Here is an 18,704-nt window from a genome sequence, read left to right as displayed (position 1 = left end):
GAATTACATTCAGAAGCAGGATGAAGTAAAGCCATCTCCCATCTGCCAAAGACTTTGGTTGTTGCTGTGTGGGTAATTTTTGTTCTTAGAAAGCTTTAATGTGAATGAAATCATTCCTTAGTGTGCATTTGAGAATTCCACTGAAAGCAGTTTTAAAAAAAACGAAGCGTGCCCTCTTAGAGGTAGGGGGCACAGTCCTGAAAAGATGAGAAAGAAAAGTGACAGTGACAACTCCGCATTGTTCAGAGAAGAAAGGTCAATCAACAAAGGGTAGAAACAGAATGCTCAGCCCACCCTGTATTCTTCCCCTGGAACGATCTCTGTGTGTCACTGATCATTTAAGTTCTTTAAATGGAGTTTTCTCCAAACTGACCATGTCCTGTCTTTGGGCTGAGGGGAGCAGAGGGAGGAAGGAGAAAGAAGGTCTGAGCAGATGATTCTTTCCACAGCAGCGTTCATTTGGGCCCTTGGGAGGGCGGGGTCACGGGGTTCTCCCTGCACCAGTGGTCTACAACGTTTTGCCTGCGGTTTAGAAACGCTCTTTAAAAATAATTTCCCTTTGGGACGGCCCTGGCTTCTTCCTGTACCCCCCCACCCCCACCCGTAGAGCCCCCAGGCAAAGAAATGCTTCCCGGAGGGTCTTAGAGTAAACAGAACGCTCAGAGGATTACAATCGACCTGAGGCCAATTCGACTCTTTCCCTTTGCCGCCCTCAATTGACCCTTGACAGCAGCCCCTGCTCTCCCTTCAAATGGAAAACCCACAGACACACACACAAACAAAAAACCCCAAGTCTTCCCTTCGGTTGCTACCCGCAATGACGTTTTCCCCTCGGGTTCCGCCCCTCCGGGGGCTTGGAATTTTGGGATTGGCCGAGAGGCTGTGGCGACAAGGCCCCGATTGGACAGCAGGGTGCTGACTGACAGCCGGGACGGCCGCCGCGCCCTCCCTCTCTTCCCGGTGTGCAAATGTGTGTGTGCGGTGTTATGCCGGACAAGAGGGAGGCGACCGTGGCGGCGGCGGCTCTGTTTATTGTCCCTCTCGGTGTGTGAATGTGAGGAAGCCGGGCTGCAGCGTGGCCGACGAAGGAGGCTTTTGAGGCAGCGGCAGCGACCGGGACGACGACTCTGGCGACTCGAGTGGCTGGCCTTCGTGGAGTGTGAGAAGGACAAGGCGCCTCAGTGTCCCTGCCACGTCCGGACGCCCCGGGCTGCCCGGCCACCCTCGCGGCTCGCACCTCCGGGCTTCGGCCCCGCGTGCTGCAGCGCTCGCGGGCGGGCGAGGAGGCCGCGCCGCCGCTCAGGCGCCGCCGGCGCCTCCTGCTTTCTCCCTCTCCTCAGCCTCCGCGCTAGGCCCGGGCGACGCGGCTGCCGCGCCTCGAGTTTGAGGGCGGCGGGCGGCGCGGCCTCCTCGGCGGGCTCTGCCGGACGTCCGCTCCGGGTCTCCGCGATGGGGAGCGGGGGCCGGCGCGGCTAGGAGCGCGGCGAGCGGAGGGGTCGGTGCGGAGCGGCGGGGCCCAGCGGCACGCAGGGAGGCGGGAGCGGCGGCTGCAGCCTCGGGGCCTGTGAGCGGGAGGCACCAGCCATGGCCAAGTCGGGTGGCGGCGGCGCGGGAGCCGGCGCGGGCGGCAACGGGGCGCTGACTTGGGTGGTGAGTGGCGGGCTTCCGGGGCGGGCGGCCGGGGCTTGGGTCCCGGGTGCGGCATTGTTCCCGGCGTGCGGCGGGGAGGAATTCCGCGGTCCGAGGGGGCGGGGGAGGGGAAAGAGGGAAATCCAGTCCCCGGAACGTGCGCCCCGTCGGGGCTGGTGCCAGCAGAACCCGCCACCCCCGCGCCTTTTCTTTCTTTCTTCTCGTCACCTCGCTGGAGGCTCAGGCTGCAGGAGCATAACGTACACTTGAAACTTTGGGGAGACAAAATCGTGAATGGGACGTGTAGCCCCAGCTTCTTCTCTTTCCCGCTGTCTCAGACTCTTCCCGGGCAGTCGGGCCTGAGAAGATGGGATGGCGGTAAAGCATGTGTGTCTGTCTGGGTCAGCACTTGCTCCGAACGGGGTTTAAGAAAACCCTGGAGAAAGGGGTGTGTGTGTGTGTGTGTGTGTGTGTACTCTAAATGCAGCCGTTTCTGGTGCTGTTCTCTTTCAAAGAAGAATGAATTTGGATTGAATTTACACTTGAATTCAGAAAGTCTCATTCAGTCGAGAGCACGTTCGGGATGGCTGTTTCTCAGCAGTTAATATACCGTAGATCGCCCATCTGTCAGGGCGGGATTATTGAAAGAAGCGCTTGCCCACGTCAGCATCTCAGGTGAAAAGGGGTGGGGGATGAATAGATGTTCCCGAGGGCTGACTTGAAGTGCTTAGTCCTGGAGTTAAAGGATTTGGTCGCTCGGTTCCCGCTGGGAAGTAGAAGTAGCAGTCAGTAGTGGAGGGAAGGACTGGAGAGACCGGATTCCCACGACAGATCGATAATTCACCAGCGTTTCACTTGCTCAGCGTAGAGTTCAGATTAGGGTCATTTCCTATAGAAAAAAAAAAAATCCAGCTCTGTCAACTGACTGGGTATCCCAGGGAAAAAGCGTTTCATTTTTCAGTCTGTTCCCCATCCCGCACCCAAACACCTCAAGGGAACTTTCATGTTGGTGGTTTTGTTACTTAATTTTTCTTCATTTTCTCTTTGTTTGGGTGAGATTTAGGTGAGTTGAGCAGTAATTGCGGTGCATTGACGAGTGTTCCCTGTGAAAAGGGTGTTTGTTACAGCAGAAAAATATTTTTAACCATTTTTGTTTGCATGCCAAGGTACTTTGCAAAATTAACTTGATAGGCTCTTACTGTTGAATTTCTCCGATTTTTGTATATTACTCCAATAATGTATGAAAGTGTAAACGGACTAGAGCTAGGAGAGAAAATGTTAGATAATAAATTAGTGGTCCATGTGGATGGAGTAGGGGTGGAAGGGAGATAAGGGGAAGGAGGGGATGCATAATGTAAAATAATGATTTTTAAAGTTGATGGCCCTTATCCCCGTTATTAAAGTCCAACATCTGAAAATGAAGTTAGGTAGCCAGATTGTATTGTGTGGAGGCCTGATCTGTGTTTCCTCTGAGGACCTCTTGATTCTATAATGGTAAACATTTTGCTCCACGGATGGATAGGTTGGCTTTAACATTTGATAGCAATATTTTAATATACTGCTATTTAGCTTTGTAGATAATTAAATGACCACTTTTTCTTTCAAGCTCAACAGGAAACTTATGTAAGAAATTTATCAAAATTTGGAGGATCTCATTAACATTAGAAAAATCCCTTTGAAACTAAAATTGACACACTGATTAAAGAATTTTTTCATTATAAAACTAATTATGAGAAATATGGGAAATACAGTATAATAAAGAGAAGTAAAAATTACTTAGTCTTTTATTTATAGAGTATATCTTGTTGAATTAGAAGTTTATTAAAATGATAGTCACTCATAAGTCCTCTTTAAGATTTAATGCTTACTCTAAGTTTAAGTTAGGTTATATGAGCATCTTTATGTCTATAATATACATCAGTGATCATAGATTGGTTTAATTTTATGGTAGGTAATATAGTGAAGTGGTTATGGGCTTTGGTGTCAGATTGATGTAGTTCAGATCCTATCTGCAACACATATAGTTGGTGAAACTTTTCACAAGGAACCTAAGCCTGCTTTCTTACCTTTCGAATAAGATTGCATTGAGAATTAAATGGGATAGTAGCACAGTGCTACATATAATAAATAATAAATATAATAATAAATGTTATTGGTGACGTTCAAGAAATGCAGATTCTGAAATAATGGATTATAGTTGCATTTGCATAAAATATCTTTTAGCTGGGGCAAAAGCAAATTTTTTCTTTACAAAAGTTGGGGGTTTATTGCAGCAGTCATCTATTGGGGAAGAGGGGTAACTTTATTGAAGCTGGTGTTATGATGCCACCTGCTTGTGGATAATAGAAATAAGAATGAAATTAGCCCTGATATCATCTTCTGGGTGTGGGAGTGGGATCATATGCCATGTGCTGCTGGCATTAACTTCTGTTGGGATGCATGCTAGTATGTGTTGTTAATGCTGTCATTGCAGAAAAGTTTACCTTTCATCATATGAAACCACAAAGCAAAATGGCTTAAGATTGGTGTTCTGTTTTTAATAATTTATTTTGCTTGTGTTTGATTTACAGTATCTTAACCAAAATTTGTATAATTAAAATAAAAAATATCAATATAGTAAAACTATTTTGAGTTAAAGTTGACAGCAGCTATCTTCTCTGAAGCAAATGTTTTCTTGAATTCTTAGTTTGTGAAGCTTTCGTTAGTGGACAATTATAGTCTGTTTCATTCTGTTAGTCTTTTATGTTTAAGTGATTGTAGCAAACTTTTGCAAATATTAGAATATAGTTATATGACTTGATCTTTTTTCGGCAATACTCTAATTTGGTAGATTAAAAAAACTATTGTAATGGAAAATGTTAAACATTTCAAAAAGTGGTAGCCAGAATAGTATAACAAGCTCCCTCCCCATTTATCATCAGGCTTCAGTAATATCAACTTGAGACTATCTACTTTTTCCCTTCTCATTTTTTTGAAGCAAAGCAAATCCTAGAATCATAATATATCTCTTCATCTGTAAACATTTCAATATTTATCTCTAAAAGTTGTCTCTCTGTAAAAAATATATATAACCACAATTAACACTGTAGTTTTTTAAAAGCAAAATTCATTGAAATAATTTTTTTGACTCTGAATATTTCTAATTAAAGAAACATGACTGTATATTTAAATACTGTTTAAAGATGTGTTTAAAGAATTTTTTTTTAGTGGCACATTATTGCAAGTATAAATTCCTTAGCTAGGCTTGCATAAACTATGTGCCCTCGTCATTGAAATTTATTTTCTAAAGTACCCATAATTAGATTTATCTCTTCACTGTCCTCTGCACAAGTCATGCTTGTTTTTGTCACTTTGCCTTTGCATGTTTACCTTCTCTCAGGAATGCCTTTCTCTTCTTTCTAGCAGTGTAAATCTTAACTCCTCTTCAAGGTTAGATGAGTCTTACCAAATCATTTATTTTCCAGTTTAAACTCATCTTTTTCTTTCATTGAATTTTTGTTACTCTTATAAATCAGAAAACATAAGTCTTTGTAACTTTCATGCATGGGAACTTTGCCTTAACAATTATTAACTTCTGAAGTCAGAGACCATGTATTTCCTTGTTTATGTCCTTTATAATGTTTACTATTGGCATATATAATACATCATCCATTTCAGTTGTTAACAAGTTGGATAATTGATGTACTAACTTTCAGAAAAGTCTTCTATCATTGGTAGGACAAGTAGCAATGTTTTAAAGATACAGTCTCAAGTAAACATAATAGCAGTATTGAGATCCAGTTTTTACAAACTGTTAACTTTTCTGGATAGAAGTATGTTCACTTGTAGTTTCAGATCTATAAGATACTTAGGTGGTGGCAACAGTTGCATTTTACTAAGTATGCTTTAAAAAACAAGCCTCTTGTGTTTTTAAAAATATTAATACAAATAGGACTCCCTTTTAAAGACAAGGTGAGATAGGTATAGTTATTCCCATTTGCAGAGAAGGAGACTGGCTTAGAGATTAGGTAACAAATTGTTAGGCACATGGATAAGGCACAGGTAGAATTTAAACCAGATTTGTTTTCTTAACCATGATTTACACAGCCTTTCGTTTTAAAAACATTAAAAAGCAAAACACTCATCTTTTATACTCTTTTATATATTCTGTCTGTTATGTGACAGAATAAAGAGACTTCGGGGATATACCTATCTATTTTTCTACTAAACTTTTACTTTCACATAAAAAGCTAAGGAGTATGTTTCCCTTTCAGGGTATATGTATCTAGTATAGCATAAGAGTATGGGCTATGAAATCAGATCACCTGGTTTCATAATTCAGCTTCTTCAAGTACTAGCTTTGTTAGCTTTGGGAAAACACTTCTCCAGTCCTCAGTTATCTCATCTGTAAAAAGAGAATCATAATAGCATCTGTTTCCTGGTGCTCTTACAGAAGGATTAATTAAGATTATCCATAATTCCCCTGGTGCTTGGCATATAGTAACTCTCAGATTGATGCGTGCGTGTGTGCCTTCTTTCTTTTTATTAAATAAGTTCAGTAATAAGTATTTTCATTTATCATAGGGAAAGTGTATTTTTTATTTTCACAGCAGAAATCTATGCATTTTTCACTATCTTAAGTATCCCTTATCTTCTACCTCCTTGTCTCTTGATTTGGGGGGGGGTGTTTCTGGAGGAGCGTGGATGGGGGACAGATTTTCACTTTTTGGTCCATTAATGGTAGGTAGATAGTTAAAATGAACATCATGAGATGGCAGCCTTCAGGGAGAAAAGAAAGAGAGGAAATGGCACAAAAGGTTAATGTTAAGTCTGAGGGGATTGTATATAAGGTAAGAGAAGGGGCTTGTTGCTAGGCTTCCAGCCCCCAGTTTCACTCTCGTTGGCTTGGTGATGGTGTGCTTTTTGTGCCGATTATGTGAATGAGTGGCTCAGTTCTTTTTTAGTACCAACTGGCAAATCATCTCTTTTCCCCTCTTTGTCAGCAGTTCATTCTCCCACAGAAAAGCAGGAACTGTGGGTGATTGTCCCAAATTGCTATATCTCAGGTGACAACTCTGTGCATGGAAGAATTTTTTTTTACAGAATGATCTTGGTATATGCTTATTCTGAAAAATAGGAGCTTGTTTTATTCTTTTTGTTCTGGTAGTTGAGAAGTATTTTTAATAAAGGTCAAGTCTTGGATAAGTATTAAATCTATATTTTTTTGTTAGTAATTAGCAATATTGCAAAAGTGCTGTAAGATAAGTTAGTATTTTAAAAATAGATTGTATGTATTTATTTTGATATTTTATAATTAAAATCCCAATAATGACATTGTTTAATTTAGCAGCCAGCTTTGAATTTCAAAAGAAGTCAGTTATGGCATCGTCATATGTATATAAATCACAAAGAATAGAATTAAAACAACTTGTAGATGTGTTTAGGCTATTTTTCTTAATACGGTGGTTCTTTTACATATTGTCTTTCATTTTATATGGGAATGAAAATGTTGTCTTGATTTCATAGATTCCAATGTAATTGGGTGCTAGAATTATTTACTACTATAAATAGTTTGGTAATTTGTCCACACAAATTAAGGCATCAAAGTAAATTACAAATAAACTTAAATCTTAAGTTTTCAGTTGTTATTAATCCTAATGCAAATTCAGAATGATCTTGATAAATTATTATTTTTAAAGACATATTAATTTTTATTCAATGTCAAGTACTGAGAGCAATCACTATAGTACATGATATCTTATGTACATATAAGGATATGAACATGTAAGAATAAGAAAAGGTTAAGTCAGAAGACTCTGTACCAGGTGTGGTGCATGGTGTGTGCCTGTAGTCCCAGCTACTCAGGAGGCCAAAGTCAGGGGATCACTTGAGCCCAGGAGTTTGAATGCAGCCTGGGCAACATAGTGAGACTCTATCTCTAATAATAATGATAATTAAAGACTCTTTCTTTTCATTGTCTAAAATGAGCATAATTCTGTTAGCCTACAGATGTCAAATATACATCATTGTCTTTTATCATCTGTGGCATTGAGAGTGCTTTTATAAATATGTAGATGAGAGTTTACTGGTCTGTGTTCATTTGAGGTAATTTCCTGTTCTCCTTTCTGAATATTGTTAGCAACAGTGTTAAAACTGAAGAGCTATACATTTGAAGACAGAGATAGTAATGTCAATAGCTGGGGAAACTGTGCAAAACAGATTTCTTATTTAACTTCTCTTTTCTAAGATCAAGAGTGTTTGTATTCATACCTGTTCTGGGAATGGGACCATCCTATTAACTGGAGGAAGTTGCCCTCTCTCTCTTTACCCTAAGATTTTGATTTTCACTGGCCTGGACATTATGAGGGAGCAACTTTCTGCTAATAGGAGCTAAAAGAGGTCATTTCCCCAGTTTTCTGTTAGAAAAGCCCATAGATGTCTCAGGAAAAAACCCGTTTGCTGCTGGTGAGCCAGTGAACAGTGCAGACTATCACTTGCTGAGAATGGGAACATAAAAGACAAATCAGACTCCAGTGTTAATTTCTACTTTCTACTCTGCCACAGCTGCCAGTCTTATTTGTTTATTTTGTTTTTACTTACCTTTTTGCTTGGATGCTAGTGAGAAAGTTGGGGCTGCAGAAGTAATAAGTAGGTATAAACAGTACCCCCAGAAAAAGAAACATTTGGTTTTATTCTGTCTTAATTATGTTTTCACATACATGAGTTAATAAGCTTTTAACATATTCCTTTATGTATTCATTGTAAAAAATTAGAAAAACGTGTATCAAAAACGATGATAAAAATGACCCATATTTCTACTACCTGTAGATCGTTTTTATTGATACTCTGTTGGGTTTATTTCATATTTTTTCTTATACATGTGTATATTATACATAATTTTTTCTGACAAAAATAGGCTGTTTTATGTATATTCTTCTGTAATGTCCACTAAACAGTACAGTTTTAATAAGCTAAATTAAAACATACTTGATTATCTTTACTAATATAAATTTTATATAAAAGCTATAAGATTATAATGAACAAATATTTTTAGTATAGGAATTATAAACATATTTACTCAATGAAATATCCAGATTTAAGGGTTTATATCAAGTTTTAGAAATTATTTTAATATCATAATTGAGAGTTGATTTGAAATTTCTACAAATGACTTCTGTTATGGTATTCTATAAATATGTATCCTTTAGAGCTTTTCATTACTCTAAATAGAATGGTACCTCTTTATTTCCCAGACACCTGTCATTTGATGTTTAGGAAAAATATTTTGGCACAAAATGTTTTAAGTATATTGTCACACTTACAATCTTTATATAGTTTTCCTAGAGAAACTAACAGATAGTAATTAGACAAAGCAAACTATATTTCACATGTTTTCTGAGATTTTTTAGTTGTGGTAAAAGTATGCATAACATTAAATTTACTGTTTAACCATTTTTAAGTCAGTAGTGTTAAATATGTTTACCTTGTTGTGCAACAGATCTTTAGTACTATTTCATTTTGCAAAACTGAAACTATATACACTAAATACTAATTCTTCCTCTCCTCCTCATTTTGTGAAACTGAAACTTAATTCCTCCTCTCCCCTAGCCTTTGGTAACTACCTTTCTACTTTCTGTTTCTATGATTTTGAGTACTTTAGATACTTTGTTTGGGTGGAATCATACAGTATTAATATTTGTCCTTTGTGACTGGCTTATTTGCTTAGCAAAATGCCCTTGAGGGTCATCCATGTTGTAGTACATGACAGGATTTCCTTCTTTTTAAAGACTGCATAATGTTCCATTGTATCTATATACCACACTTTCTTTATCCATTCATCCATCAGTAGACGTTTGAGTTGCTTTTGCCTCTTGGCTATTATGAATAATGCTGTGATGAACATGGTGTATGAATTTCTTTGAGATTCTGCTTTGAATTCTTTTGGATATATACCCAAAAGTGGGATTGCTGAATCATATGGTGATTCTATTTTTAATGTTTTAAGGAACTTCCATTCTGTTTTCCATAATGACTGCAGCATATTATATTCCCACCATCAGTGCACAAGAGTTTCATATTTCTCCACATCCTTGGCAACACTTGTTATTTTCTGATGGTCATCTTAACAGGTGTGACATGATGTCTCACTGTAGTTTTGATTTGCATTTATTATTAGTGGCATTGAGTATCTTTTCATATGCTTGTTGGCCATTTGTATATCTTATTTGGAGAATTGTCTATTCAAGTCCTTTGTCTATTTTTTAATCAGGTTATTTTGTTGTTGAGTTATAAAAGTTCCTGATGTATTTTGGATATTAACCAATTAAATGATTTACAAGTATTTTCTCCCATTCCATATGTTGCCTTTTTACTGTCAGTTGTTTTCTTTGATGCACAAAATTTTTTAAGATTGATGTTCTATTTGTCTATTTTTGCATTTGTTGCCTGTGCTTTTTGTGCCACATCTATGAAATCATTGCCCAATCCAAAGCTTTCCCCTTAAGTTTTCTTCTAGGAGTTTGTAGTTTTAGGTTGTACTTTTAGGTCTTTAATTCATGATGTGTTGGTTTTTGTGTAGAGTATAAAGTAAGAGTCCAACTTCATTTTTTTGCATGTGGATATCCAGTTTTCCCAGCACCATTTGTGAAGAGATTGTCCTTTCCCTGTTGTACAGTCTTGAAATCTTTGTAAAAAATCATTTGGCTATTTATGTAAGGACTTATTTCTATATTCTCTATTATCTTCCATTGGTCTATATATTAATATCTGTCTTTATGCCAGTGGCATGTTGTCTTGGATTTCTGTTGCTTTGTAATAAAATCAGGTTTTGAAACCTGGAAGTGTGAGGCCTCTAACTTTGTTTTTCTGTTTAAGGATTGATTGGACTATATGGGGCCTTTTGAGAGTCCATGTGAATCTTAGGATTTTTTGTTTATTTGTTTTACTATTTCTGCAAAAGATAACATTGGGATTTTAATAGGGATGGCATTGAATCTGTAGATCACTTTGGATAATGTGGACATTTTAACAATATTTTAAGTCTTTCAGTACATGAGAATGGAGTATCTTTCCATTTTTATCTTCTTTCATTTAACAATGTTTTATAGTTTTCACTGTACAAGTCTTTCACCTCCTTAAGTTTATTCTTAAGTTTTTTATCCTTTTTTTGATGCTATAGTAAAGGGGATTGTTTTCTTGATTTCCTTTTTTGATTGGTCATCATTACTGTATTACACAACTGATTTTTGTGTGTTGATCTTATATCCTGCAACTTTGCTGAAATCATTCATTAGTTGTAACAGTTTTTTGTTGTTGTTGTTGTAGAAACTTTTGGGTTTTCTGCTATAAGATCATGGCCATTTATGAACATACAATTTTACTTTTCCAATTTGCCTGCCTTTTATTTCATTTTCTTGTCTAATTGCTCTGACTAGGACTTCCAGTATTATGTTGAATATTGGCAAGTTTGGACATTCTTGTCTTGTTCCTGATTTTAGAGGAAAAATTTTTAGTCTTTCACCAGTGTATATGACGTTAGCTGTTGGCTTTTCATATATAGCTTTTGTTATGTTGAGGTAGTTTCTTTCTATTCCTAGTTTAGGTGTTTTTTTTTTTAATCAGGAAAGGGTGTTGAATTTATGTTTTTTGTGTATCACTTAAGATGATCATGTGGCTTTTGCCCTTTATTCTGTTAATATGATTTATTACAATGATTGATTTTCATATGTTCAAACATCCTTGTATTCCATGTATAAATTCCACTTGTTCATGGCATATAATTCTTTTAATGTGCTGTTGAATTGGGTCTGCTAATATTCATTGGAGTATTGGTTTGTAGTTTTCTTGTTGTGTTTTTGCCTAATTTTTGTATCAGAAATGCTGGCCTCATAGAATGATTCAGGAAGTATTTCCTGCTCTTAGTTTTTTGGGAAGAGTTTGAGGAGGATTGGTGTTAGTTCTTGAATATTTGGTAGAATTTTTCACTGAAGTCTTTTGGTCCTGGACTTTTCTTTGTTAGGAAGTTTTTGATTACTGCTTCAATCTCCTTACTTGTTACAGATCTGTTCAGATTTTTAAATTTGTGATTCAATCTTGTATGTACCTGGGATTGTATGTACCTGGGAACTGACCCTTTTCTTCTAAATTGTCTAATCTGTTGCTGTGTAATTGTTCATATAAATCTCTTATGCTCCTTTTTATTTCTGTGACATTAGCTATGATATCATCTTTCATTCCAAATTTTAGGTATTTGAGTTTTATCTCTTTTATTTAGTTTAGCTAAGGGTTTGTCAGTTTCATTGATCATTTTGAAAAACCAACTCTTGGTTTTACTGATTTTTTTTTTCTATTGTTTTTTGGGTCTCTTTCATTTATCTCTGCTCTAATCTTTATTATTTCCTTCCTTCTGCTAATTTTAGGTTTAGTTTTTTTCTTTTTCCACTTCCTTGAGGTATAAAGTTACGTTGTTGATTTGAGATGTTTCTTGTCTTCAATATTAAGTGTAGTACTGCTTTATCTGTATCTCATAAATTTTGGTCTATTGTGTTTTTGTGTTCATTTGTATCTAGATATTTTCTAATTTCCCTTGTGATTTCATCTTCAAACCATCGGTTATATAAGAGTGAGTTGTTTAATTTCCACATATTTGTGAATTTTCATGTTTTTCTGTTGTCAATTTCTAGTTTTATTACATTGTAGTAGGTAGAGAAGACATTCTATATGATTACAGTCTTCTTAAATTTATTAGGTCTTGTTTTGTTATCTCATATGTGATCTGTGTTAGAGAATGTTCCGTGTATACTTGAGAATAACGTGTATTCTGCTGTTGTGCGGTGTAGTGTTTTGTACATGTCTGTTAGGTCCAGTTGATCTATAGTGTTGTTCAAATCCTCTGTTAGCTTATTGATCTTCTGTCTTGTTCTATCTATAACTGAAAGTAGGGTGTTGAAATCTATTATTGTGTTACTGTTTCTCTCTTCACTTCTGAAAATGTTTACTTTGTATATTTGGGAGCTCAAATGTTGAGTGCATATATATTTGTAATTATTATGTCTTCTGGCGAATTGACTCTTTTATCATTATCACATTGACACCCACACTAGTAGTAAAATTTTTCCTTGGGGCCAGGGTGTTTTATTATGAAAATAGAATAAAAACTTCAAAAATAAAACAGTCCTTTCTAATTTAATGAAAACTTTATTTTTTATTGTTTTCTATGTGTGAGTTATATGCATCTTGAAAAATAGTTCACGTGGCTCCCCAGGTAGAGACATGTGAATTAACATATGCTTCACAAGGTCCTGGACTCAAAACTAGCATAAGCTAAATACAACTCACATGGTAGTCAATGTGTTATATAAGATCTCCCTCAGTCTCTTGTGACAGTTTTTGTCTTAAAGTGTGTTTTATATGGTATAAGAATGGTCACCCTACTTTCATTAGGTTCCTGTTTGCATGGAATGTCTTTTTCCATCCTTTCACTTGTAGCCTTTATGTGTCCTTGCATCTGAGTCTTTTGTAGACAGTATCTAGTTGGATCTTATTTTTTTATTCAGTTGGCCAATCTATGTCTTTTAATTGGGTTCTTAATCCATATGCATTTAAAGTAATGATTGGTATGGAAGGGCTTTCCAGTGCCATTTTGTTATTTTCATGTCATGTAGATTTTGTTTTCTTTTTCTTTCTTTTTTTTTGAGATGGTCTGTCTTCTGTTGCCTGTGATAGAGTGCAGTGGTAGATTGTAGCTCACTGCAACCTCAAGAGATTCTTCTGCCTCATCCTCCCAAGTAGCTGGAACTACAGGCAAATGCCACCATACCTGACTAATTTTTCTATTTTTTGTAATGACAGGTCTTGCTCTTGCTCAGACTGGTCTTGAACTTTTGATCTGAGCCAATCCTCCCACCTTGACCTCCCAGAGTGCTAGGATTATAGGCATGAGCCACCGTGCTTGACCATCTTATAGATTTTTTTGTCCCCCTTTCCTCCCTTGCTGCCTTCGTTTGTGTTTCATTAATTTTTTGTAGTAACATGTTTTGATTCTTTTCATTTCCCTTTTTGTATAGTCTATAGGTATTTTCTTTGTGGTTACCAATGTAATTACATAAAACATCTTAAAGTGAGTGCAATCAATTTTAGATTAATAACAACTTCAATTGCACATAAAACTCTACTTCTTAATATCTCTGCCCTCCCTACTTTGTTATTGATGGCATAAATTACGTCTTTTTATGTTATATATCGTATAATATAGATTTTATGCTCTTTTAAAATTCTATACCATATTTAAAAGTGATCTATATACTTACATTACTAGAAGATTCCATATTTGCCTATATATGAGGGGATATTCAAAAAGTTCATGGAAAATGTATTATAAAAAAAACCCTTATGTATTGATTTACAAAAATTTTTGCACCAAAATAAACTCTACTAACTTGTTATAACATGTTTGAATAGGATCTAGTTTGTAGCACTAAGAAGGATCAGAATTGGTTTGAAAAGAGTCCCTGTCAGGGCAATATGAATTCTAAAATTAAAGCAAGAATGAACATCAAATTTATGATGAAGTTTGGGTGGAAGAAGTATTGAAATTGATGCTTTATGAAAATTTTATGGGGACAATACCCTTAAGAAATTAGCACTTTATAATTGGATACCTTGTTTTAAGAAAGGATGAGATGATGTATGTAAAGATGAAGCCCTTAGTGGCAGACTGTCCACATCAATAAAACCCTTATTTGTGAGGGAAAAATTTATATTACTCTTGATTGTGTCCTATTTGAAGAGGACTGACAACAGCAGAAACAATAGCCAACATTATAGACATCTCAGTTTTACTTACACAATTCTGACTGAAAAATTAAAGTTGAATAAATGTTGCATTCAATACATGCTAAAACCTTTGCACCCAGATCAGTTACAGACAAGAGCAGAGCTTTCAATGGAAATTTTAAACAAGTGAGATCAAGATCCTGAAGCATATCTTTGAAGAATTATAACAGAAGGTGAAAATGGCTTTACCAGTACAATCCTAAAGAGAAAACACAAAGCAATGGCTACCAAGAGGTAGAAGTGGTCCAGTCAAAATAAAAGTGGATAGGTCGAGAGCAAAAGTCATAGCAACAATGTTTTGGGATGCTCAAGGCATTTTTCTTGCTGACTTTCTGGAGGGTCAAAGAACAATAATATCTGCTTATTATGAGACTGCTTTGAGAAAAGTTAGCCAAAGCTTTAGCAGAAAAATGGGAAAACTTCACCAGAGTCTTTCTCTAGTACAGAGTCCTTTTCCACCACAGAGTCCTTCTCCACCACAACAATGTTCCTGCTTATTCCTCTTGTCAAATTAGGACAATGTGTGAGAGTTTCAATGGGAAATCATTAGGCATCCACCTTAGAGTCCTGATTTGGCTCCATCTGACTTCTTTTAGTTTACTAATCTTAAAAAAATCTGTAAAGGACACCCATTTTTCTTCAAATAATGTAAGAAAAAAAAAAAAGGACTGTATCAACATGGCTAAATTCCCAGGACCATCAATTCTTTAGGGATGGATTTAATGGCTGGCATTGTTGCTTACAAAAGTACTTTAACCTTGATGGAGCTTATATTGAGAAATAAAGTGTAAGTTTTTTTATTTTTATCTTTTAATTCAATTTTTCCATGAACTTTTTGAATTCTCTTTGGACTTCACCAGGGAGTTTTATATTTTTGTTTGGTTTTGTTTTGCTATTTTTTTGTCTTTTTGCTTCAAGTTGAAGGGCTCCCTTCAGAATTTCTTGTTCAGCAAATGTAGTGGTGATGAATTCCCTTAGCTTTTGTTTACCTAGGAAAGTCTTAATTTCTTCTTCATTTTTGAAGGGCAGTTTTGCTGGGTATAGTATTCTTGTTTGGCAGTGTTTTCTTTTAGCACTTTGAATATATCATTCCACTGCCATCTAGCCTGCAAGGTTTCTGTTGAGAAACTGGTGATAAGATAATAGAAGCTCCATTGCACATGATGCTAGAAGCTCCCAGCACTTTGGCTGCTTTCAAGATAATCTCTTTGTGACTTTTAACAGTTTGATTATGATGTGTCTTGGTATAGGTTTCTTTATGTTTATCCTTGTTGAAGTTCTTTGAGCTTCTTGAATTGGCATGTTCATCTCTCTTTTCAGATTTGGAAAGTTTTCCTTCATTATTTTTTCAAATGCACTGTTCACCCATTGCTTCCTATCTTCTCTGAGAGTTCATAATGTATTATATATGTTGTTCTGACTGCTGGAGCCCATAAGTCTTTTAGGCTCTCTTATTTTTCATTATTCTTTTTTCTTTTTTCGCCTCTCCCTTAGCAATTTTGAAAGTCTCATCTTCAAATTTGCTAATTTTTTTTTCTTCTGCCTCAAGTGCACTGTCAAGTCACTCTAGTATATTTTTAACCCAGTTATTGTGTTCTTCAGTTCCAGAAATAATGCTTGCTTCTTCATAGTTTCTCTGTTAAAATCCTCCTTTTGTTTATGCATTGCTTTACAGATTTTTTTGTTGCTATTATTCAGTTGTCTTTCTGTGCTCATTTAATTCATTGAGAACCCTTATGATGGCTAGTTTGAATTCTTTGGTAACTCATATCTCCATTTCTTCATGGTCAATTTCTGGAGATTTAATCGTTCCTTTGAATAGGCTATATTTTCCTGTTTCTTTGTATAGCTTGTCATTTTCTGTTGGGACCTTGGCATTTGAAAATCCAGCTATCTCTCCAGTCTTTGTAGTCTGGTTTCATACTGGGAGGAGTTTCTTCACTTAATCTAGCTAGAGAATCTGGAGACCTTGCAAATCTTTTCTGGCTATGCGTCCTCTCTAGAATTGTGCGTGTAATCTCTTAATTGAAGAGGTTTGCCTGTGTTTACTTGGGTGTCTGCATGCTATACTGTGGCTTCTCACTTGTGCTGTAGTAAGCCATGGTACTGGAGCTCCACCTTGTGTCTATCTCTGATATTGCAGACTTTGATTCTAGACCAAAGCATGTTGATTGCCTTTGTTCTCAATGGCCCCCAACATGTTACCCTGTTCCTGTCAGTACTTAGATTTAGGCAAGACAGAAACCAGTTTCTAGGGTAGTACCTCCTACCCCACTGGAGGTATATTCAACTTCTTTCCGTCCTCAGGGAGAAGTTGGAAATTTGGGGTTTCCTCCCAATCTTCCCTTGCTGGGGCAGGTGTGTGTGTGTGGGATCATGGGCTTTGATTGTAGTTTTGTGCTCACCTGGGATACAGGAACTTCTTAAATGTGTTCTGGATTTCTCACAAAGGCAATTGGATTGTATGTTGTTAAATACCTGTCTTCATGGGGGAAAGAGGATCTGAGGTTTTCTATTTTGCATTGCTGACCTTCCTCACATGTTTTCTTTTTTTTTTTTTTTTTCTTTCTTTCTTTCTTTCTTTCTTTTTTTTTTTTTTTTGAGACAGAGTCTCACTTTGTTGCCCAGTGTTGCCCAGGCTAGAGTGAGTGCCGTGGTGTCAGCCTAGCTCACAGCAACCTCAAACTCCTGGGCTCAAGCGATCCTCCTGCCTCAGCCTCCCGAGTAGCTGGGACTACAGGCACACGCCACCATGCCGGCTAATTTTTTCTATATATATTAGTTGGCCAATTAATTTCTTTCTATTTATAGTAGAGACGGGGTCTTGCTCTTGCTCAAGCTGGTTTTGAACTCCTGACCTCGAGCAGTCCGCCCGCCTCGGCCTCCCAAGAGTGCTAGGATTACAGGCGTGAGCCACCGCGCCCAGCCTCTCACATGTTTTCTGATGTCTGAGACATTATCTTAGGAAGAATGACAACTTTTTGAACTTGATAGGGATCTGGTGGGTCCGAGCCAAACATTCTGTTATCTCAAATATCCATTTGGGAAAAGACGTAGAAAGGAAAAAGTGGCAATTGTTAGGAACTATGGAAAAAAGTTGTAAATTCTTGAAAAAGGAGTGAGCAAGGGCTTTACTCCTGTTTTTCATCTTTGTGTGCTACTTTAGTTCAGTGTAACTCATCAGGACCAATGAACAAGTTCAAATTAGGTAGGCCTGAATCTCTGGTTGAGCCTAATCTTGAAAATATTTTCTTCATGATGGGGTTTGTTTTGAAAGAATAGTCTGAGATAGGAAAGCCTTTACTTGTATGATTATGATATGTCCCTAACCTTTATGCCAATAATTGCAAACTTGAAATTGCAGTACTAAGTTAGTGGTAAAAAGTTACTCACTTTTGATTCCATAGCATCTATCATCCTTGAGCACTTTCTTAAAGAATGGATCTTAGTCATTATGATCTTTCTTCTATTTTGAAGATCCATTTTTAAAATAGTTTTAATTATTAGATTTGTTTCTATAAATTCACTGTCACTTTGTAAAAAGCAAGGAACATCTGGTATTTTTAAAATATAGTTTATATTTCTGGCCAGCTAGTTCATCTAACTTTTGGCAGAAGAATAACATGAAAACCTTATGAAACACAATTATTTTCCTTTGTCCACTATCTTTAATTGACTCTTGAGCAGTGTTAATGAGTAAACTTATATAAATGAAGGCATGTATAAGAATATAGTTTAGAGTCTAGTAAAATGAGGTATTTTTAGTACTCTTATTTTAAACCCTTATGTGTCTAATTTTATATAATATTTATAGCATTAGGAAATTATAATTAATGTTTTAATTTTTTTAGTGTTCCACTTGGAATGCAGGTTCCAATTCTTATTTATTTATTTAGTTTTACATCATGGGCTCTCATGCAGGTATGTTTTAATTCTTGTTTTGGTTTAGACTACTCAGAGGTCATGCATTTTGATTTTTAAACATATGTGATGATGTATTTTTTAAAAATAATAACTTAAGAGATGATGATATGTTTAGGACCCAAATTGCAGTTGTATACTGCTTGTTTATTTTTTTATTTATTTTTTTTTACAGCACTAGGTTTCTTCCTAAATACTGCTTGTTTAAATGCACCAAATTATCTGTCTACTTTTGTCTTCTGTTTCTTTCATTTCTACTAAATTTTGAAGGCCTGTGAAGATAATCTCAGTTTTCATTGTGTCTTACATTTGAGTTGTTTTTTGACTCTGTAAAATAATAG

The 18,704-nt window shown here is 36.7% G+C and overlaps 1 protein-coding gene across 2 annotated transcripts in view; it reads left to right on the top strand.

The window, feature by feature from the left end:
• Positions 1-944: 944 nt before the first annotated feature.
• TOP2B (DNA topoisomerase II beta) overlaps positions 945-18,704 on the top strand; it is a 64,918-nt gene continuing 47,158 nt past the window's right edge. For both annotated transcript variants that reach the window (XM_012786179.3, XM_012786170.3), the window contains exon 1: positions 945-1,650. In XM_012786179.3, the coding sequence (XP_012641633.1) occupies positions 1,585-1,650 (66 nt within the window). In that variant the 5' untranslated portion in view covers positions 945-1,584. The remainder of the gene's footprint in view (positions 1,651-18,704) is intronic.

Source organism: Microcebus murinus, chromosome 1 (assembly GCF_040939455.1).
Source record: "Microcebus murinus isolate Inina chromosome 1, M.murinus_Inina_mat1.0, whole genome shotgun sequence".
Classification (NCBI taxonomy): Eukaryota; Metazoa; Chordata; class Mammalia; order Primates; family Cheirogaleidae; genus Microcebus; species Microcebus murinus.
This window is presented reverse-complemented; position numbering and strand designations above follow the sequence as displayed.